Source organism: Nanorana parkeri, unplaced genomic scaffold (genome assembly GCF_000935625.1).
Source record: "Nanorana parkeri isolate BGI_ZX_2015 unplaced genomic scaffold, ASM93562v1 scaffold1002, whole genome shotgun sequence".
In the NCBI taxonomy this organism is placed as follows: domain Eukaryota; kingdom Metazoa; phylum Chordata; class Amphibia; order Anura; family Dicroglossidae; genus Nanorana; species Nanorana parkeri.
Window position 1 is genome coordinate 541,274 of NW_017307270.1, and position 23,225 is coordinate 564,498.

At 42.2% G+C, this 23,225-nt stretch overlaps 1 protein-coding gene across 1 annotated transcript in view; it reads left to right on the forward strand.

Moving 5' to 3' along the window:
• The window catches only part of SNX6 (sorting nexin 6), a 49,399-nt gene that overhangs the window by 14,345 nt on the left and 11,829 nt on the right, over positions 1 to 23,225 (forward strand). Inside the window, exons 3-9 of the mRNA XM_018567041.1 lie at positions 3,606 to 3,710; positions 7,791 to 7,901; positions 11,797 to 11,918; positions 12,897 to 13,020; positions 17,538 to 17,633; positions 18,555 to 18,660; positions 20,543 to 20,618. Of these exons, the coding sequence (XP_018422543.1) occupies positions 3,606 to 3,710; positions 7,791 to 7,901; positions 11,797 to 11,918; positions 12,897 to 13,020; positions 17,538 to 17,633; positions 18,555 to 18,660; positions 20,543 to 20,618 (740 nt within the window). The remainder of the gene's footprint in view (positions 1 to 3,605; positions 3,711 to 7,790; positions 7,902 to 11,796; positions 11,919 to 12,896; positions 13,021 to 17,537; positions 17,634 to 18,554; positions 18,661 to 20,542; positions 20,619 to 23,225) is intronic.

Sequence of the window (23,225 nt, forward strand, 5' to 3'; positions counted from 1 at the left end):
ATTGGCTAGGAAGCCGGGTTCATACTGCCTAGCGACACTACGGGACAGCCTAGCTTCCTGACCAATCAGTGGGTATCAACCTCTTGCAATCCTGTCCACAGTAGAAGCCAGACCGGGAGGGTCAAGGCCAGGAGTCAATTGGACTTATTGCATGCAAATATGCTGATGGGAGGACAGAGCAGAGGGATGACCGTTCCCTTATATGTACGGTATTTCACCTGTATATTTAGCTGTTTGCATGGAGTTTAATCTTAACCTTTCTTTAAACAATGACTAACCATCCGTCAGATTTTGATGAATTGGTATAAAGTCTATTCCCTCATTCATTATGGTATGTTATGTTCCTTTTATGGACAATGTTAAGCCAAAAAAAAGTAACATTGAAATAGTTTTAGATCTGAAGCAAGCAATGTGAATCGTTTTATTGTCATGTAAAGGCTGATGGTTTATTATGGTCAGTAGCTCCACATTTGCTCCGGTTCTATGAATGGCCCCCATGATTTCTCAGGTAAGGGATTTCTCAGCTCAGACTTTTCCTAGCTCTTAGAATGTTTGGAATGCTCTCAGTGGGCACATTTCATTCTCTTCTCTGTTAATTGGTGAACCTTTCAGAATACATTAAGGTGTTTTGTCTGGGGGAGAACATTAGAAAAGCATATTTCACTGTTCATTTTACCAATTGTTCCAATCACCTATCTGATATAAGTCACGCTGGATAATCTTTCTAATTTGGTTTCATAAAACTATTTAAAACAATCTATCACTTAATTCAAATTCAAAACCACCTGCCCCAGAAAGGTCACCAAAAATCCCATGCAATGTCACTACTTACTTGTAGAGTGTTCTGGAATGACTCCCACGTGGGGAAGGAGGGTAAGAGAACTGTGTATACGGCTGCTGAGGTGAGGTAGTTAGGGAAGGGTGGTAAGAGAACTGTGTATACGGCTGCTGAGGTAGAGGTAGTTAGGGAAGGGTGATAAGAGAACTGTGTATACAGCTGCTGAGGTAGAAGTAGTTGGGGAAGGGGGGTAAGAGAACTGTGTATACGGCTGCTGAGGTAGAGGTAGTTGGGGAAGGGGGGTAAGAGAACTGTGTATGTCACTGCTGAGGTGATGGCAGTTAGGGAAAGTGGGTAAGAGAACTGTATATGGCTCCTGAGGTAGGTGTAGTTGGGGATGGTGGGTAAGAAAACTGTGTATACAGCTGCTGGGGTAGTTGGGGAAGGGGGGTAAGAGAACTATGTATACGGCTGCTGAGGGGGTAGTTTGGGAAAGGAGGTAAGACAACTGTTGATATGGCCGCTGTGATGAGGAGGGGGTGAATGTATACGTGGCTGCTGTGGGAGTGTAGTGTGGGGAGGGGGGGGGAGGACAACTGTAAATATGGCTGCTGTGGGGTAAAACATCTGTGCTGTGTATATATAACGCAACTGTATTAGAGCTGCAGCTAACGATTAATTTCAGAATCGATTAGTTAGCCGATTATTGAGTTCGATTAATCGGATAAAAAATAAAATACATTTTAAAAAACGGCTCCAGTGATGGGACTACTAGTTTGTATTGGGATTGTAGTCCATCACAGGAGCAAGCTTGGAGCGGTGGAAGTAAATAAGAAAAAAAAAAAGTGTGGTGTGCAACATAGTGAAATGAAAAGTGTAAAATTATACAGCAATGAATGCAGAATGGCACAGGCTGTAGAGGAGCACAAATCCCAGCAATACATTATAGAGCACCATGTGGGGGGGAGTGCAGGCTTACCTGAGCAGTCTTCCAGCAACTTGCTTCTGAGATAGGGCTGGTCTATCGGTGATTGTCATCCCCCCACACCTGCTCCTCCTTCTTCTCCCCGCGTCCCTGTGCCGATCGAGGAGGTGCGGCGTGTGTATGCGGGCGGGTCTGGCAGCGGCGGGCGTGAGGTGAGGAGGAGGTGCGGCGCACAACGTGTCTGGAGCCGTGAACAGGGCCAACTAACCAGAAGCCGATTAATCGATGATTGAAAAAGTTGACAACTTTTTCAATCGATTTATGTCGATTAGTTGTTGCAGCCCTAAACTGTATATCTGGCTGCTGTGGGGGAGATGGGTTAACTGTATATAACTGACAACTGTATATACGGCTGCTATATCAGTCAGAATTGGATTGTAGAATTTATAGACATCCCTGCTGTTAAACATATATTTCCTCATTCTAGAAATGTGTCTGATTATGTAATTTTTCAGATGTTCTCTGAATAACTCTTGTGGATTAAAGAAAAATGTGTGTCTAATAGAGAGGTAGAAAATGGTTTTGAAGTTAGGAGCTGGTAAAATGACCTCAATTTTTAGAAACGTTCCCATACAATCTGGTTATTCTCAAGTCACACGGGTCATGCATGTTATGTGGCGTGCTTTGTCCGTGGCCACGCCACTTCACAATGTAGTACAATGTATGCAAAAGAGAATGGGATTTTGTTTTATCATAGGAGCCAAGTTCTTTACTGGTTCATACCCTGATATGTAACCTGCTGTGGAGATGAGTTGGCTATTTTTTAAATGAATTCAGTAGTAGTTGGTTGCTAGAAGCATTAAGACAATAGAAGTATGTACAGTTGTCATCTGTATTTCTTTGGGGCCCATCCACACCAGCTGCTGGGTTAGAACACAGCAGCTGTTGTGCGCCAGGCTGTAGTTCCAGTGTGCTGGAAACAGCCCATTGCACTAAAACTTTTTTGTTACCATGCTGCAATGAAAAGAACGTCATGACATCATTTTTCAGGGCACACCTATGCAGCTCTGATTGTAAACTAGCCAAATTACCTTGTCTTTGCTTTGGGACTGTGCTAAGTCAGGCTGCCCAGCATAGCACAGCCCTAAGTGACATTACATTTATATGGTGCATAGTTTAGATGCAAATCCCATTTGGTGGAGATTATTAATGGTAAAGGGCAAACCTCTGCAGCTCTGATTGTAAACAAGCCAAATTGCCTTGTCTTTGCTTTGGGACTGTGCTAAGGCAGGCTACCCAGCATAGCACAGCCCTACGTGACATTACATTTATATGGTGCATAGTTTAGATGCAAATCCCATTTGGTGGAGATTACTAATGGTAAAGTACAGTGCTGTGCTAACCTGCAATTTAAAATGAATACCCTCCTAAAAACCTATACAGGCTTAGTACAACAGTAGCCGTGGAGGGAGGAAGTGGGAAGGGGAGGGATCACAAGACATCATTCTCATTATCCAGTAATTTCGTACAGACTTTGCTGCTGATTGGCTGGCTCTGCCAAACCAACCAATCAGACACTAACATTCAGTGACCTCTAGAGGCAGCAATGACCCCATTCTGCTTGCCATATATCAAGCAGAACATGGCACGAATATAAACCCTGCAGACTAAAACATGAACACATGGCTTACAGCAGACACTAGACAGTTGACCTAATAGACTGCTTTTATGACACTACAGTAAACTGAATGATTTTCTATGTGTCCCAATAACCCTCTCCTCGCCTTAGGAAGTAATTTTTTTTTTTTTAATGCTGTATAATAAAACACCCGCCTGAAAACTTTATCCTGTAACAGGGTTGATGTTTTACTAAAAGTATGTCTCCTGTATTTTTTTTTTTAGCCACGAGCAATTAACGTAGAACTGCAGCCTGATGCAACTCTGCAGGTTGATATATCTGATGCCCTGAGTGAGCGAGACAAAGTTAAATTTACTGTACATACAAAGGTAAGTCTTCTTTTTTTCTGCCCAATGCAGATGTGTATGTGATGGGTCAATTCAAGCATCACCTTCTTAATTAGCGCATGTATGGGTTTGCTCCTGGAAGTCTCCTGGAAAAATTAGCATTTTGAAATGTCAGACTGGCTTGTTAACGCAACATTAAAACCCTTTGCGATCAATAAGCAGTTCCCTTTTTTCTTTTAATTAACAGAAAGTTATAGGCCCTTTTATCCATTTGTTGGATTCAGTATACCCGAAAGACGTTGGTGTATGATTAGTACTATACAGCGAATTGATGACGCTTGATGACTTCAAGATTTTGGTTGTGGACATATATGGCCCTCAAGCACCTGAGGAGTTCCAATTCTCAGAGTGCTTTGTAGGCTGTTGACTAGAAGGCTATACGTGGACATGCTAGGTAGATAACGGTTTCCCATGTGTAGTAGGTGAGTATTGCCTGATCTTTCCTGTTTTGGCAAGTTGGGGTTCATATGTATCTGCCGACCAAAGAAATACACCCCTGTATTGGAAATGTCTACAGTTTGGCTTTCCTGATAAGAGCACTGTGCAGCAAGTGTTAGTGTGTGTGCTGGCCTGCTTTAATATGAGAATGTGTGGAGGGCCACTTAATTCTCATTCTCACCAGTGCGTCTACTGCATTCTGAACCTTTTCTGCTTCTGAAGAATCAATGAAGGAATCTGCTGGTGGAGAACATTGGAAAGTACGTCAGAAATTGTTAGCCAGATGTGCAAAGCACACAAGGTTTCCTTTAGGAAAGTTTTCTGAGTATGAGTAGCTAACAAAAAATATACTGAAAGCTTTCAAAATGTTTTAGTTAATTTATGTGAAAAGAGCTAGATTTGGAAAATAACTAGTTCTGACCATGACCAATTGCCTTGTGAACGATGGTCCATTGTGTAGTATTAAAGGAGAACTATGAGATTAGTGATTTCCACTCACCTCATAGTTCTAGCCGACCTGTGATAATGAGACTGTCACAGGTCGGCTCAGTAGATCGGGAGGTGAGCGAACACATACCGGGTTCGCTCACCTCTCGATCCTGTCACGGCTCTCTGCCGTGACAGGGGGAGGGGCTGGATTCCCCTCTCCCCGCTCCGATCTGCCAGCGCTGACTGGCGGAATGGACGGGGGAGGGGGCGGGTACAGCTGGCTCTGCCTCTAGATAGGCAGAACCAGCTGTCACTCACGCAGCTGGGCGGATCTCGACGTCGAGGTCGGGATCCGCTGCAGCGTCTCAGTATACCGCGAGCTGTAGCTCGCGGTATACTGAGCTTAGGGTGACGGAAGGACGCTAGTTTGTGTCCTCCCGTTACCCTAAGGAGAACTATGGGGAAAAACACTGACCCCATAGTTCTCCTTTAAAGGAGAACTATGGGGTTAAGGCTTTTCCCCATTGTATGCGTGAGTGACAGCTGGCTCTGCCTATCTAGAGGCAGAGCCAGCTGTACCCTCCCCCGTCCGATCCGCCAGTCAGCGCTGGCGGATCGGGGAGGGGGGGTAATCCAGCCCCTCCCCTGTCACGGCAGAGAGCCGTGACAGGATCGAGAGGTGAGGGAACGCTAGTTTGTGTTCGCTCACTTCCCGATCTACTGAACCGACCTGTGACAGTCTCATTGTCACAGGTCGGCTAGAACTATGAGGTGAGTGAAAAGCACTCACCTCATAGTTCTCCTTTTAATGAAGAGGTATTTTATTTGTTCTCTCACACTCAGGAGTAGTTTTTTAATCTATGGCACCTCTCTGTCTTGGCAGCCACTCAGATTATAGCACATTTTTTACCAAGTAGCACAACAAAATTGAAACATTTCAACTTCTCAGTTTAAAAACAGAGGTTTTTGTTACCTACATATACAAGAACAAGTGACATCACATAGTTTTGAGGTGCCTTAACGTGACAATTTTTTGTTTCAGCTATGGGACATATACACTGCCTGGCCAAATACAAAGATACCACGTGGATTTAGTGTTGTGAACTTGGGTTGCTTTACTTGGTCAGGTCTAGGTTCAGCAATGTGTTATCCTCAAAAATGAGGTCAGCTGCCTCTCTGAATATACCGAATGACTAGGGTTTTCCTTCAATGGATTTGTTCTTCCCTGATGGCACGGGCACATTCCAAGATGACAAGGTCAGGATTCATCGGGCTCAACTTGTGCGAGAGGGGTTCAGGGACCATGAGACATCATTTTCACACATCGATTGGCCTCCGCAGATTCCAGACCTTAACCCCATGGAGTATCTTTGGGATGTGCTGGAGAAGACTTTACGCAGTGTTCTGAATCTCCCACTATCACTACAAGAGCTTTTTGAAAAATGAATACAACTGTGGACGGAAATAAATGTTGTGACATTGCATAAGCTTATTGAAACAATGCCACTGCAATTGTGTCCCATAATAAAAGCTAAAGACGGTCCAACAATATATATTAGTGTGTGTGTGACTTTTTTTTTTTTTTTGGCCAGGCAGTGTATCTAAGAATGCATTAGTTGAGAGCAGGTATACCTGGAGGGAACTCCACTTCAATGTTCTTTTCACCTTGCAAGTTATCTGTAAAATGTATGGTTTACTTCTTTTGTTAACCATTCCTCTCTGACGCCCCTTTCTTTTCCCAGCTGTTTTTGGTTTATAACACACTTTTGTTAGTTATTAGTCTAGATATTTAAATATAAGTAGTTGTACCTTTTGCAGCAGTGTTCCCCAAAATGTTCAATATTGACCCTAAGGGCCAATGTAACTACTGCAGGGGTCATTTAAAATGGCCCTTGCAGTGGGGCTACCTCCATATTGCAAGGGTTAAATGCTTGTTTTGGTCTAGGGTCTAAAATAAGATACTCAACAGGACGTCCTGTGGCAGTGGCCACTCGGCTCTCTCCCCCTCCACCCCAACTGTGCAATGTGGACTCGGCGTCCTTATATATAATACAAGTCAATGGGCTTGCATTAAACATGATTACATTTTATACTCTACACCAAAACGAGCACTTAACTCTTGCAGTGTGGGGGTAGCCCTAGTTATTCTTTAAAGAATTTCGAAGCTGAGTGAAGGTTTTCCTATAGAATGGAAAATAGAAAACAAGTTTTACTTTCACAGACACTGAAATTTATATATTAAAAAAAATTACAAATTATTTTACATATAAGTAGTATTTAGATTATGCCTGCTTTAAAGCCCAACTTTTATCTTGCCAACCCACCTTCCACAACAAAAAAAATTTAAACCATATACTTTTTTTTTTTCTTTTGGCATTTTCCTTTTCCACATCAGTGGTTGTCAACTTATGAGGTATAGGGGAACCATGAAATCAGAAAAGGGCTGCATGTAATCAGTTTTTGTAATGCTATAGAAGACGGTCATAGATGCCACACATGCAGCAGATGTTGTTAAAGACTTAAACCTGCTGCAGGAGACAGCGAGGGACTGGGGGCATGTTACATGAGACTGTTGGAGGTCACTGTCTTTACAGTCTGTTTACATATCGATGCTCCCACTACTGGGATCTGCATAGCCAGTGCCAAAGGGCCACATGTGGTCCTCAGGTTAAAGGTTGGGCATTATGCTTCCGATGTTGTCAAGGAAGATTGGCACTGCCATTTTTCTTTTTCTAGTTTTGAAGGTTTTAGGTTATTTAAAATACCATCCATTTACATATGCACACTGTAAAATGATGTGGTTTTGGTTTGCTGGATTGGAGTGATGCATGTATTCACCATCTGTCCATAGAAGTCGTCATGATGATTCACACCCGCACTGAGGGAAGGTTTACACTTTCCTATGTTAATAGTGGGTGGTAAAAATGTTCAAATGGATGTTGGGCTAGGTTTTAGTACCAGTTGATATCTGTCAATGGTGGCTCAGGAAAGAACACTGGAAGGAGAGTCTTGTGCTTGCCTTTGCTTCTACTGATGTTTGTTTGTACAGATCTTGTCAGGCCCTCAAGGCTTATGAGCTTTGTAAACAAGAATCTGTGTATAGTATGTCAGTGCTAATAATGTTTCACTGGCACATATAAAACATAAGGCATGCAATTTCTATGATCATTATGTTGTCATATTTTTTCCCCCTAGAGTTCATTACCAAACTTCAAGCAAAACGAGTTCTCTGTGGTGAGGCAGCATGAAGAGTTCATTTGGCTTCACGATTCCTTTGTGGAAAATGAGGAGTATGCAGGATATATTGTAAGTGTGATAATGACATCTGCCCATATACTACCCTCAGTTATTGTGCTTCATGAGCTACCATAGCATGCTTTGTGTTTTAGTTGTGCCATGAATATTTTTTTATTTTTATATACCTTTCTTGGGGATTACATATTTCTAATTAATATAATTATATTTTCACCGCTTCCCATGAGCATTAAGTAAGCTGCCAGGGCCATCTGTGCTGAAAAATGTAGCTAATAACACCCTGTGTAATTACAGTGTAGCAAGGCACAAATATCAGTTTAATTTGGAAAAGCTGATTGTAGCCATTCGTCATCCAGGCAGAGAATGTGTATCAGCCTGGCAGATAACTGAGGGGAAATTATGTAGAAATACAACTGCTTCTTGGCCATATATATTCAATAACAAACGCCTCTCACTTTTAGGCCCCATTCACACTAAGCGACACTTACCTTGAGCGGATTTCTGCGCGATTGATATAGCGCGACTTTCCCGGTGACGATTGCGCGACCTTCACTATGGGCTGCGTGCAAAAAGAGCAAAATCATGCGACATCCGCGCAAAAAAGGATCCTGCATGAGCGACAGGCGATAAGGAGCTGTAAAACAGCCACTTTGTTGCTCTGTCTAAGCCCTTGGTAAATAGCTGGCCCTTCTGTGTATGGGGGAGCACGTGACCTAAGCGGCCAGTCACCAGACTTGAACCCTGTCATGTGAGCAGAAAAAATTAACCCTGTGTAGGCTCTGACGTGGAGATTGCACAAGATTTGGTGACCCGCTTAGGGGTTTAGTCTTAAAAGAGAACCTGCCACTTTTCTCTGCGTTAAGTTAGTCTCTTGAAGGATGTAATCAGGTGCTTTGTGCAACACAGGTACTTCTGTCCTCCAGCTTACTACATGAAGGCTCTTTTCTATTTTTTTAATTGAGGAACAAAATATAAAAACAATAGTTTATATTTTATATTTTGATAGTGGTTAGTAGGATCTCTTTACTAAAATTATTACTCTATAATAATTTGCAGTATTCTGATTCCTGTTGTATGGTATAGTTAATGAGGCGTGGCCATAAATAGGAATACACAGCATTGGGCTTACGGTTCTGGTATAGACACATTGTCCTTTTGCTCATAAGGGGGCACAATAAAAATGATTGCAGGCGATATACGATGTAGCTGACTTCAAAATGCACCTGCCACATGTTTGCTCCAATCCACAGAGCTAAATGTATTCGCCTTCACTTTGAATGGTGTGCCTGTGAACACAAATGGCAGATGATTTTTCAATTTATGATTAGCGAAGCAAAAGTGTGCATTGGTCGGACAATGTACAGTGAGTGCACAACACAGAACCTGTAAATTCCTACATAAGGTGCCTTTAAAATTTTACTGAGCACAGATATCGCTAGGCAAAACTTTTTGGGATTTCGATAATGGTAAGGAGTTGGAACCTCGGCCAGAATTCTATAGCTCTCTGTTTCCCTGTTCACTAATTGTTCTGATCACCAAAGTCATTGAAAATGAACATGATGAGCAAATCAAATATTTTGAGTTGCCGCTAGAACTGAAATAGAGGGAACACTTGTGTTCCAATGGGAAACACTTGTTCATATAAGAGGGCATTTCTCTCACTTTCGAAAGATATCCTCTCACTTCTTGTTGAGCCTACTGGACAGTAAGTTAAAGTAAATGTCCTTGCAAAAAACCTCACTATGGTTTCAACTAGGGATGCACCAAAATTTCGGCCACCTAAACATTTCGGCTGAAAATGGTACTTTGGGAAAATTGCCTAAAGTACCATAATGAGCAAAAAAATGTGGCCGAAAATTCAGTGCATGTCTAGCTTCTCTTCTCCCTGCTGGACACCGGTCTGTGTCCTCTCCGATGCCGGCTGCTCTCCCCCCACCTGTGTCGGCAGAGGCAGCAGGAATCCGAAGGGACACAGAGTTGGGGTCCAGTGGGGAGGAAAGGAAGCTTTCGGGAGGCTGAGTGGGGTGGTGCGGGGAGGAGACCGCTCAGAATGTCGAGCGGTATGGGAAGAGAGCTGTCAGCTGCGACAGGAGGCCAAGCGGGTTGGTGCTCTCTCCCACTCCGCTCGGTATCCTGAGCTGGCACCCCCCCACTCGGCCTCCTGAAAGCTTCTCTCCTCCTGTGAAGTGCAGAGAAATCAGGATGGAGAGTGGGCAGTGTGAGGAGGAGTCATGCGGTGAAGTCAGCTGTGAAAGGAGGCCCAACCGCTCCTCCCACCCCACTCAGCCTCCTGTGACAGACGGAGAAGTCAGGATGGAGAGCGGAGTACAAGCGCTCAGCGATCATTCCTGACCGTTGAGTGTTTGTAAATAACTAAGGACATAGTATACTTACTGTGTCCCCAGTTATGTATGAACAGGAATTGCTTTAAATCACTTCCTGTTCATCCAAGATTGTGGACATTGTAACTCATACTATTTCCACAGTTTATGAATGGACAGAAGCACTCGGTATAGTGGATTCCTGTTCATTCATAACAGGGGCTGCAGAAAAAGAGTTTTAGGACTCTGTGTCCTCAACCCTTTTTATTTTAAATGGGAAATATCAGGGGTCTGTTTTAGCCCCCCGATATTTCCCCAGAGGCCCCGACCGTAAAGTAAAAAATAAAAATGACCTGAAAACTTGGACAGCCTGGCATCTGTTCAAGGGCACGAGTTCTTATGCTACTCTCACGCAGTAAAAACCTGATTCTCTCAACCCAGAGGATCTAACCCCTCTCCCCGCTCACTCTCACTGCCTCCTAAACCTTCACCTGCCCCTAATGCACATTTTCTGGTGCCCCAAGATGGATGGGAAGCGGGCGGGAACGGATGTGGGAAGATCTGTCTCTTGTCTTTTTCCCTTCCTCCTCTTTCCCTTCCTCCTCTCCAATACAGCCTTGTCCTCCATGTCTCTTCCGCTTCTTTCCCAATCCCTCCATGATTCCCCCTTCCAGCCCAATCTCCCATGAATCCCGAGTAATCTGGTTGAGTTTACCTTCAGATTGGATCTCCTCCACACCATATACTCGGACATCAGTACACAGCATTGGACTTGAAACTAGATCCTCAGCTCAGTTTACAGCCAAGGCCCCCTGTTGCGTAGACCTCACGCATGGTTAGGGACGACAATACAACCTTTTAGCAACGTTTGGGCATACTGATACGGGGTACCCCACCCCTGCCTCCTAAGAATGGGTGTAACAGCTGATAGTAAAGGCACTGTGTCCAGAACTCTCTTTGCTCGGACTCAAGGGAGATAGCCCCCCCCCAGACCTCCCCCTTCTCCCGCATTCCCTCATACCAAGCAAATTATACTTCTTGTTAGATACTTTAACTGTATGTACCTGTTCATACCATAACTGTTTGATATTTCTTATCACAATAAATAAAAAATTTACTTGTGAAAAAAAAATTAAAAAAAAATGAATTTTTAAAGAAAAGTTTGTTTAAAAAAAAACGTCCTTTTCGGTTTTGGCCTGACACATTTTTTAGTTTCTGTGCATCCCTAGTTTTAACCCTCCCCTAAGCTGTGCAAAATGGGGAAAAAATGGTTTTGGTTTTAGATTTACTTTTAAATATTCTTGTAGTCTTGGAGAAGACCTCTTATCAAGGTGGTTATGGAAGGTACACAATGCCATTGTTTCTTTTTCCAGTTATAGAAGGTTTAGGATCGTATGGATGGACTAAGGTAATCTGCTGGCCTTTATAGGCTAGACTTCAAATATCTGCATATACACATATACAGTGTAAAGAGGTGTAGTTATTGAAGCATTTTGTGTTGGTTACGTTGATTTCCGGAGCTGAACTTGTTGCACCTAACCCCCTACAACATATCCTTGGTGTGCTATAACAAAGGAAAAAATAACATGCTTTTTTCAAACTGAATTGCTTTCCTATAAATGCAGATCCCCCCTGCACCACCCAGACCAGATTTTGATGCTTCCAGAGAGAAACTGCAAAAGCTGGGAGAAGGGGAGGGTTCGATGACCAAGGAGGAGTTTACCAAAATGAAACAGGAGCTTGAAGCGTAAGTGTACATTTATTATTATTACGTTAGCTGGCGAACTGTTTTACTTGACACTGTGATGTGAGAAGTTTCTTTAAAGGGTAAGTTCACTTTCTCACAAATTGTGAAAAATGTTAACTTGATGCAGCACTCTGCCACCTCCCTGGCCCCCATTGCACCTACAAGTTTGAAGTCCCTGCCAGCCAGTGTAGCTGTCCATGCAATTGACTTCCCAGCCTGCACTATGAAGTGCTCATAACACTTGGAAATGGCGGCTACTCATTGATCAGCACGGTCATATGCTGCCACTAACCAACTGGAAGTGCTTTTTACTTCCAGGACCTGGTCCCCGACTCCAGAAATGCTTCTCTTGATCAGCGTGGTCATGTGACCATGCTGACCAGTGAGCGTTCGCCATTTGTGAGAGTTATAAGCATTCCATAGTGCAGGGCTGGGATGTATGGTGTAAGGACTACTACACTGGCTGCCGGGGACTTCAGATGTGTAGGTGCAGCGGGGACTGGAGGAGGTTATGGGGTGCTGAGGTAAGTTATTTTTCACAATTTTGAGAAAGTGAACTTACCCTTTAAAGGATAACTATACTTTGCAACAACCCAAGCTTACAAGCCCTCCCTCACCCTCCCCATACTGTATACATCCTTCTACGTACCTCAAACCTATAACGGAGGGCACTCCAGTCCTTTCCTAAGCTCAGGGGAGCTTTTCAGGACTGTGCATGCATAGCATTTCTCCATAGGCCCTACTTGAAATGCCGTCTGCTTGCAGACCTGTAGAGAGATGTCTTTTCCATTATAATCTATGCTGGAACAACAAAGCTGCTAGGCCCTTTTACACCATGCCGTCAGATCTCAGAAACCCATTAACAGGCCAAACAATTCTATCTTCTGTGTGAAAGCGAAAAGGCCAAAACCCTTAAAATTTGGTGTTTGTGCTTCTACTTTACAAATTCTGCTAATTAAATTATGTTATTACTTTCAGAGAATACCTGGCTATTTTCAAGAAGACGGTAGCAATGCATGAAGTCTTCCTCTGTCGTGTGGCAGCTCATCCCATTCTTAGAAAAGATTTAAATTTCCATGTTTTTCTGGAATACAATCAGGATGTAAGTGAAATATTATTGTCACCTTGTAACTACCTCTAGACATCAGATGAATGTTTGTTAGAAAATGATTTGAATACAGATGAGAACATTGAATTGTGGACAATTCAGGGGACGCTATATACCAATTGTACTTGTGTGTTAGGGAGTACACATGGTATATGGCATCCCCTGTTACTATGCAAGTCTTTCCTGCGTACCAGCAATGAAAGGACTTTAATATTTGTGGCAGGTCTTCGCTTACGGGGTGCTTTTTATCTTGATTGTTGCGTTTTACAGACAAGATAATTACCACGGGCATTTATTGTAGCAGAGCATGTACACAAAATAACTGTATATGTGTCCCTGTAGTGATATAAACACATCTGATATTGTGCAGTTGAGAGCTATGGATACAAGGATGATGAATTAAGAGGTATATCAGCATTTTTTGGAATCCAAGTTATGAGGTTCGGTGAGAATGGACTATTTCCTGTTTAAGGTTCTGGATGCTGATTATGCATACATACGCTGAACTCTGGTACATCCACTGGAAGATGGTGTGATGTTTTGGCAAATATTATACTTGCAATCTATGATTACACATATGTATTCTGGATTTTGACATATGGTGTGATGTTTTGATAAATTTTATAATAACCGTTTGTTTTGTTTTTTTGCTTGGGACAAGGGCTCTGAATACTGAGGGTGCAGGTATATACAGTATATGCTGAACTCTTATACATCTGCTGACAGGTGGTGGGACAGATCTGCTCTTGTGGATTCCATGGATACAATGCTCTGACTAAAAGATTGCAATTAATCCGCCATTAAAGGAGGCCTCCATTTATGATGAGTGTGAGATAATGATTTTCTGAGAATTGTGGTGCACCAATAAGGACATAAATTATAAGTTGCCGTTTTCTAGGGGGAGACTAAACATTATTTAGAATTGTGTTTTTAATAATGAGTAATCATGGGTGGTAATAGTGATTAGTATGTATTGTATTGGGGGGTGAGTGTATTTAATGGGTGGAGTGTGTACATGGTTAGGGGTATGATTATTTATGTAGAATGTATTAAAAAGATATATTTTGGTATAAGATATATGTATTTAAAATCTATTTCTTGCTCTGATATACCTGTTCTTTTGAGGGAGATATTTTCTTTTCCTTTGAGTGCTGTATAATTATGTGGGGAGTTGATCAGTGCAAAGATTAAGTGGTGTATTTGAAATCTGTAATATTTAGTCTCACTATATTTATTTACCTTGCTTTTTAAAGAATTCAGATTGTCCCAGTTCGTTATTTACTATATATATATATATATCTATATCTATAGATATATACAGGGCTTGAAAAATGTTATTCTTATTCCGGCCGGGGAATGCAAAGGCACAGTGGTTGACTGGCAGTCTCTCCTCCGTGCCAGGCGCCAGCTGCAGTGATCTGTGTCCCCTCCGATCCCCGCTGCCTTTGCTGATAACGGCAGCGGCTCCCAGCGAGGAGAACGGGGAAGCACAGCAGGTAGGTGGAGCTCTCCTCACTGCTGGGCACCGGCTGCAGGAATTTGTGTCCTCTCCAATCCCCGCCCATGAAACCTCCGAATGAACTAATCGCAGACTCAAGTAATCGATGATGATAATCATTGACATTGATTCTTATCATCGATTAGTTGTTGCAGCCCTAAATTACGCAAGTATTTTCATGTTTCTATGCATGTGAAGTGCTCATAGCATTGATGGCGGGATCGGCTCTTTTTTTTTTCCGTTCAGCCCGCAGGTTAAACAAAAAAAATACAGCGGTGTATGACCAGCTTTTGGGCCTGTTCACACTAGTACAGTGCGTTCATCGCACACTCCTTGGGGATGAACGCACTGTACCATGCAATCACACCTACCCTGTGTTCTGAATGAATGGCAAATTGCTACGCTCAGAGTATAATAGTGATCTAAACAATAGACTAGCTGCAACAATCTGTGATTGAGTAATCGTGTGTAGTGCTGCTAATATGTTGCGCTCAGTCTAAATTTGAACACATAAACTTAGTGAAAATCACCTCAACAGGTGAACATGAGTGAAGTCAAATGGTTAAAGTCTCTGTGCAACAAACCCTAAATTATAAAACTAAACACATGTGGAATCGTATATAAATCTTGCCGTCTGTGTCCTAACCCCAATAGGTGTGCGGATGTGGATACAATAAAACAAATCCGTGCTTCCACTCCAATTACTGCAAGAATACTACAAATCTTATACTAGTGTAGAACATATAAGTGGTATAACAATAAACAAGTGCATCAGAAAGTGGTTAGCTGAGGTGACACAATAACATTATCCCTCTGCTCCAATATACAAGTCCAAAATAACCGCAACAAAAAGTCTAAGGAAGAGAGAGAAAAATGGATTTACTTTCCTTTCTTAAAAGGCATCGATATGTCCAAAAAAAACTGTTCAGCCTAAGTTCATACTGAGCAACGATGATAATCAGAACAGCGATCTGTTATTTTCCTAGTGATCGGCCGCCTCTTCAGTACCACATCGATGGGCTAGCCGTGAACAACTTCCCCCTTCCTGTTCAGTCAGATCACACCACGCCGTGTCAACTGCGGTTTCCCCTATGATGTCTCAAAGGAAAAAGGTGTGGAGAAAGGGGAGAGCGCCTAAGTGCAGTAAAACATTTTTTATTTTTCCACGACACACAAAACACTTACGAGATCGTAGAGATAAAATCGCATGTAACGAAAAGATTCTCAGCTGCAGGAGGCAAAGACAAGTCTCTCATGTTCACCTGTTGAGGTGATTTTCACTAAGTTTATGTGTTCACATTTAGACTGAGCATATCAGCAGCACTACCCTGTGTCCTGGTGCGGGAGGTGCGTTGCAATATTATTGATGATGCTTTGGGTTGTGGCTGTTACTAAGCTCTGATAGCACAAGGCGCTGCAGTGCAAGGGCTGGAAGAGCATTTTTACTGCAATAAAGAGGTGCTTTAAAGAACTACAAGACAAAAAATATATTAACCCTTGCACAGCGCGCCCTGGTTACTATTTAAACCAGCGCTTGCTGTCACTTGTCCGGCACTGACGAGAGGACAAGTTATTTTTCAAGCCCTTTTCAGCAATCAGCAATGCAGAATGGCAACCAGCAATCGAGGACTACAGATCCCATCAATCCATAAATTTTACAGCAATGGAGAATGTCAACTGGCTATAGAGGACTGCAAATCTCAGCAATCCATGATTATTCAGCAATGAATAATGGCAACTAGTAATAGAGGACTACAGTTCCCATCAATCTGTGATTATAAAGAAATCATACAGGGCTGCGTGCGAGTCTCGCCAGGTCTCTCTATGGCTCAGCGGGTGGGTGCCAGTCCCCAGGGCTGTACAGGTGGTGTGGGGCTGTCAAGGGCTGTGCCTGTCTCTGTGGGTGCTGGGAAGGAGGTATTAGAGATGTGGGGCTGACCGGCACCGTCAGACAGCTACAGCGAGTTCCCTAGCAAGCGTGGGACCTCAGGCAGCCAAACATGTTTAAACATTTAAAGGGCCGGTATCAGCCTTTTAGTATCGGGGCATTTTCACAAGTACTCGTGAAAATTTATCGGCACCAATACTATTATCGGTATCGGGACATTCCTACTTGTCAGGGAAACATTTGTCCCCATTGGATGATTTTCCGTCTATTCCTGTTCTGGTGACAACCCTGAAATTTTGGATTTCCCCAAACCTTGTCTTGGTGACCATGTTTGCCAGACAAATGGAGAGAGTAAGTTTCCCCAGCTAGGACAGGCAACAATAAACACCTTTCTTTTTTTTAAAGGTGACTGCAATAAATACTTGACAAAGAATCTAACTCTTCACCACTCTACCCAAAGCTATGAAAAAAGTTTTGCTTTTACATACACTTTAAATATGAAAAAAAGGTTTTTGCACCCAAAACTTCTCCATGCAGTATCATTTCAGTATGCACTGCCATGGATCACTCTGGTGAGAGCGGTCTATAAGCATGAATACATTTATAAAGCACCATGCTGGTTTCTGTCATTGCAAATGCAGCAAGCTGCATAGATTTATATGTGTGTAAATGAACCCTGGGATATTAAAGAAGAATGCAGGGAAAGGATGGAAGATGCAACCACCCTAATCTGAATACATGACATGATTTACACTTGGGGTTCCATGAAATGGATTGCTGGGAAATGTCATAATTTGTGTATGTTTGTTTGAAAGCCTACAAGTACTTATTGTAAGTCCTTCCTGCTATATGATAAACCAGATACACATTTGTAGCTGTAGAAGAGTGCGTGCTTGCTAGCATTAGACTAGATAGCTGCTTACTATCAAGGAGTCTGTCATCCGGGGACTGTTATAGTAGAATAAAGGACTCCTTTGTCTGGATGTTTCCTTGCATGATTATATGAGTAAATCCGTTACTGAGCTAATGCGTATGGATCAATTTTTTAATGGTCTAAAATATGATGGAAGTCGTATTGGTGCAATATTAATAGGAAAACATTTTCTAAACTGCTTTATTTTCTAGTTGAGTGTCAGAGGGAAAAACAAGAAAGAAAAATTAGAAGATTTCTTCAAAAGTGTGGTAAAAACAGCTGATGGAGTAATTGTGTCAGGCACAAAGGTAAGAAGGAAAATGTGTGTATACAACCTACAGGGTTCAATTTCCATATCACTTGTACTTTGATAGATTTTCACTGCCTACTAAATTTTTAGACCGGAAGGTGAGATTAAAATGTCCTCCTCTGTCATATCATCTGTACTTTTTACCCCTTTAAATAGGAACAAACAAGCAGAGTGTTGGCTAAATCTTGAATTCTAGAATTTTGCTAGGTGGACGCTGATACTTGTTGTACACAACTAGATTCTCTTATCAACCTGAGGTCTAATTGAGAGGAAATCCATAGAATCTCCCATCCACGCTAAAGCTGCCCACCGTTCTATTCTGTTTAACCCCGTGGCCAACTAGAAAATGCTCTCAATGTTCCCATCCATGCTAATATCTGGGATGGGGGAATCCCCGCCAATCTATAGTATTCCTAAATATTCAGAATACCTAAAAATGTACTGCAGCTGATTGGCTGAAGTCACTATTCAACCAAGATTTTTCGGACCGGCTTCTTCCACAAAAGTTGATTGAAAAATTGACTTTTGTTGAACGGGTATTGGGTCCCAAGCTCAGTTGACTTTTAAATCATCCCTGTTGCTTACATGGCCACATATGGCTCTAATTTCGACTGATTCAAAAAGTATTAGCCAAATTTTTAGCCGCAAATGACTAGATATAGTATTTTGCTAGTTGGAAATGGATCCAGTATTCCATCTGGTTGTCCCATGTGAAATGATGTAACATTTCACATGGGACATCATTTAATATGATGTACTGGGGGTCTCAGGTTTTGAGAGAGAAGTTCACTTTGAACTCCCTAATGCTGTAATTTATATTAAACTTTTGGTTATGTTTAAGTTTCCTTGATGTTTGTATTGTCCTATCAATGCTGCTGGCAAATGCTTGTGGATTCTAGTAAACTTTTTCTCTGCCCAGGATGTGGACGATTTCTTTGACCATGAGAGGACATTTCTTGTGGAATATCACAATCGAGTGAAAGATGCAAGTGCCAAGTCTGACAAAATGACAAGATCCCATAAATGTAAGCCGCCCTGTTGTGACCATGGAAAATCTTGTATCCGGCATGCCAGGTGTTATTTACCCCTTTTGTTGTAGATAAGAAATGAAACTACATGTTGAAAGGCGATTATCAAACCACCATGGGCTACCTGGCTGCTACAAAGTTACCATTGCAGTGTACGAGTCCATTGCTGCAAGTGCTTCTGGATTCTGTTATAGTGGTGGGCTGTGAAGCTGAAGACAGGAGGGTGAGGTCTTCCCCAGGGTTGACTTTTAGAGAATAATGGCCACCCTGAGGCAAACTTTCCAGTTTTTCCAGCCTGAGGACAAAGTTTTGTACTAATGAAGGTTTAGCAGTGTTTAAGGCTGTCAGCATTGCAAAACCTGTCATTTATCCATTTGTCAGCTCCCATAACTTTGCACAATGCTAGGCGAATACCTCTTTATTGGCACCTGATGTGTCCACATTGTGTTGTGATATATTGGGCTCATGCATGGCTTACGTATAATTATTAGGACCAGAATCCCAAATTAAAATGGATCACTGTGTGAAAAAAACACTATGACTGGTACACGCACTTAATGGCTTCGAAGGTGGACTCCAGCCTTACTGTCAGTCTTGCACACTTGTACTTATTCTTGTCCTTTGCTGAAATGTATTTCTCTAATTTCAATGCTCACTGTGAGCCCACCTCATTTCTTGGCTGGAGGACATCCAGCATAATCTAGCTTTTTACATCCCACCCTGACTGTCCCTGGCCCACCCCTTTTCATTCTTTTAGATTTCAGTTCTTCCAGTCATGGAGGCCCAGCCTCACACGTGGGCGTTACCTAGGGCAGTATGCCTGGGAACTCTCACTCCTCCAGGCTAACATCCACATATCAAGGCTTTTGATATTTGCATAACTCCTCCCAAAATCCAGCCCACTCCTTACATCAGAGCCGCGGAATCTTGAGAGGAGTCCTGAGGCAAGGTGCTGTGATGTTGCACCCTGCCAGCCCTTCCTATCAGCCATGATCTGCCTACATTGCATAGAAAATCACAAAGACTATGTGATGACCTTACTGGGTCTCAAACAAGGAAAAGATACTTCTCTTTACTGTTCCGCATTGTTGTGTCTTATATAGGCAGCTGATAGTGTATATGTAAACATAGCATTTGCGATAGCTTTCTAGGTTATAATTGGACTGATTCATTAAAGCGTAACCTCCTTCCAGGGTGCTGACATCCTCGTCTTGGGTGCAGTTTCTCCTGGAGGCGCATTCTTGGTTTCTATTTCTAGTGCGTACTTCTCATAGGAGGGGTGCTAAGTTGAGCAACTAACTAGGCAGCCATTTTTAGTAAGGATTAATATGAACAGGAGCAATAACATATATATATATTACAATATATTGAAATAGGCATTTTATCATAGTCACTTAACCACATCATTACATATGTAATGAAAATAGGTTTTATCTAAAAATGTAGTTGGCATAATGGCCACTAGATGGAGCCAAGGGGGAAAGGAAATTGCTATGCTCCTCGACTACATCTGGTGGCCATAATTTGGTGCAAATTTAAAATTTATATGTTCGCCGATCTGTATGCTTTGGGATTTTTTTATATGTACACCCCCAAGTGTATAATGTTTTCTATATATTCTGACTGCACAGCTGTAGTAAGAGCTTTGTATTTAGAAAGAAGGAAGCTGCTAAAAGTTAGTTGTGCTCTTAGGCTGAATTGCCACCATCTTGGACTTCTCTGAGGATAACTTTTCCATATAGAGTACACAGCTAGCTCTTGTTAATTGCAGAGAAGGTTCTGATGTCAGCAGATCAGTCAAATGCATTCAGATCTGCACATGGGCACCCCAGCTGATCTGATACATCTCTGATGCTTTTATATCTCCTCTTTGTTATAGGTGTTGCAGATGACTATAACCGAATAGGATCTTCAATGTACCAATTGGGAACACAGGACAATACTGACATATGCAAGTAAGATGTTTGTGTACTTGGTTTACATTTGTTACTTTAGGAAAACTAGATAACTAAGTGGAAATCCTAAGCCACTCTGTATGACCTATGCAGCTCTTTCATCTTAGAAACAACATTTCATATTGTATTTGTAGGCAGCAAAATAGCATGCCTGCCTTGTTGAGCAGTTGAATCTAATTTTGGGACACTGATGGGAGTTTGTATGTTCTACCCACTTTTGTATGGGTTGCTCCCCACAACAGATTGGGGCTGGTTAAGTCAAATGTCATTAAACCTACCAGAATATCATTTTCTCACTGCATTATGCCTGCTGGAAGCCTAGTACCCTGTTTCCCCGAAAATAAGACCTACCCCAAAAATAGGACCTGGCACTATTTTGGAAAGTGCTAAAATATAAGACCTACCCCGAAAATAAGACCTAGTTATGACCATTCCCAGGGCTGGTGGTAGCATAAGAGGGAACTTGAAGAGCTGCCTATACCGCCTGCTCCAAATGCACTCCGCCTGTGAGGAATCCATAGTGAAAGTGCGCTTCGCTCATTCTGGCCAGCGATTGGTTAGCAAATTGCTCTTGGAAAGGTACGCCACCCCTGATTGCCCTGATCACCATATTTTTGTACATGAATACGTGTGGATTGTTGTGCATAAAAAAAAAAAAATAAGACCTACCCCGAAAATAGGACCTAGTGGGGTTTTTTTTGTGCCCCAAAAAAGATAAGACAGTGCCTTATTTTCGGGGTAATAGTAAGGCATACACATGCAGAACATGTAAAGACAATATTTAAAGTTTATAGAGTTCTAAAACATATAGAATAGATAGAAGTATATTTACCAGGACCCCCTGGTCCATGGCATCTGTTTCTTAGGGAACAGGTCACAGGCCACCAGATGGCCTCCAGGCACATGGGTTAAGGCTTCAGAAGCCTATTGATATTAGTGTGGATGTCTGGAAAACTGGAGGAATTGTGAAGTTACAAAACAGGGCTAATTTTTATGAAAACAGAAGATATCATTAACAGTAACTCCTCCCACTAACACATGTATATGAATACATTCAAACTGAAAAGCTTAATTAACCTTTTCTCCCATTTCAATTTTTTTTTGCACAGAGGTTAAATGCACCCCCCTCCCCCAGAATTATAGATTTTTTGAAAAGAAGCGACCCTGGAAAATAAAATTGTGGTTACAATTTTTTTGGTTACTCCAATATTGGCACAACTGTTTATAAAGCTCAAATTTTCACTAAAGTACAGTAATACCTTGGTTTACGAGCATAATTCGTTCCGGAAGCATGCTTGTAATCCAAAGCGCTTGTATATCAAAGCGAATTTCCCCATAGGAAATAATGGAAATTCAGATGATTCGTTCCACATCCCAAAAATATTCATATAAAATGATTACAATACTGTACTGTAATATAATAACGTATAAAATATAAAGAAAAATAAACCAATTACCGGTACCTTTTGTGGCCGGTGTGAGAGGGACAAGAGGGAGGAGGATTATTGCGTAGGACGACTTTCACTATCACTAACGGAATCACTGCTATCTCTTGACTCAATGGAATCTTTTTCATTTCGTGAAACCTTAACAAGGAATCTATCCAATGTGACATTGCGTTGTCGTTAAACAGACTCATCGCTCGCACTGCTACAGCCTTATTCGGGTGGTGCTTTTCTACAAAATTTTGCTCTTTTTGCAAGACATTTGCTTGTATATCAAAGCAAAATTTTTCAGAAATGTTTGCTTGTCTTGCAAAACGCTCTCAAACCAAGTTACTTGTAAACCAAGGTATTACTGTACCTTTTTAAATTCATTTCTGTGCACATAAACACAGTATAATACCCAATTTGTTGTAAAATATAAAACATTAAGTTGCACTGAGTTAAGAGATGCCAATCATGTCAAGCTTTACAATTGTGTGCTCCAGTGAAATGGTGAAAAACGATGGTACCCATAATTGTCCATAGGTGATGCTTTAAAAGCTTTCAGTTTTCACCGGTTTAGGAGGAGGAGAGGTGGGTATAGGTAGTATTCTAGGTAGGGCTGTGACAACTAATCGACATAATCGATTATTGAAAAAGTTGACAACTTTTTCAATCATCGATTTCATCGGCTTCTGGTTAGTTGGCCCTGTTCATGGCTCCATAAACGTTGCGCACCTTGTCTCCTCCTCACCTCACGCTCGCTGCTGCCAGACCCGCCCGCATCCACATGCCGCACCTCCTCCCCGCCTCATGCTCACCGCACAGGACATTACGCATACAGCACAAAGAACACAGGACATTACACATGCAGCCACAGCACAACGCACAGGACATTACGCATACAGCCACAGCACAAAACACAGGACATTGCACATGCAGCCACAGCACAACGCACAGGACATTACGCATACAGCCACAGCAAAAAGAACACAGGACATTACACATGCAGCCACAGCACAATGCACAGGACATTACGCATGCACATTCACCCACAACACACACATGGCACCCCAACCCATCTCTATGTCCCCTTCAATTACCTGCTGGCAGGGGCCTGACACTTGGGACTAACTCTGGTCCCATGCATAGCTATTGCAGCTCAGGCTGCATGAAGGGGACC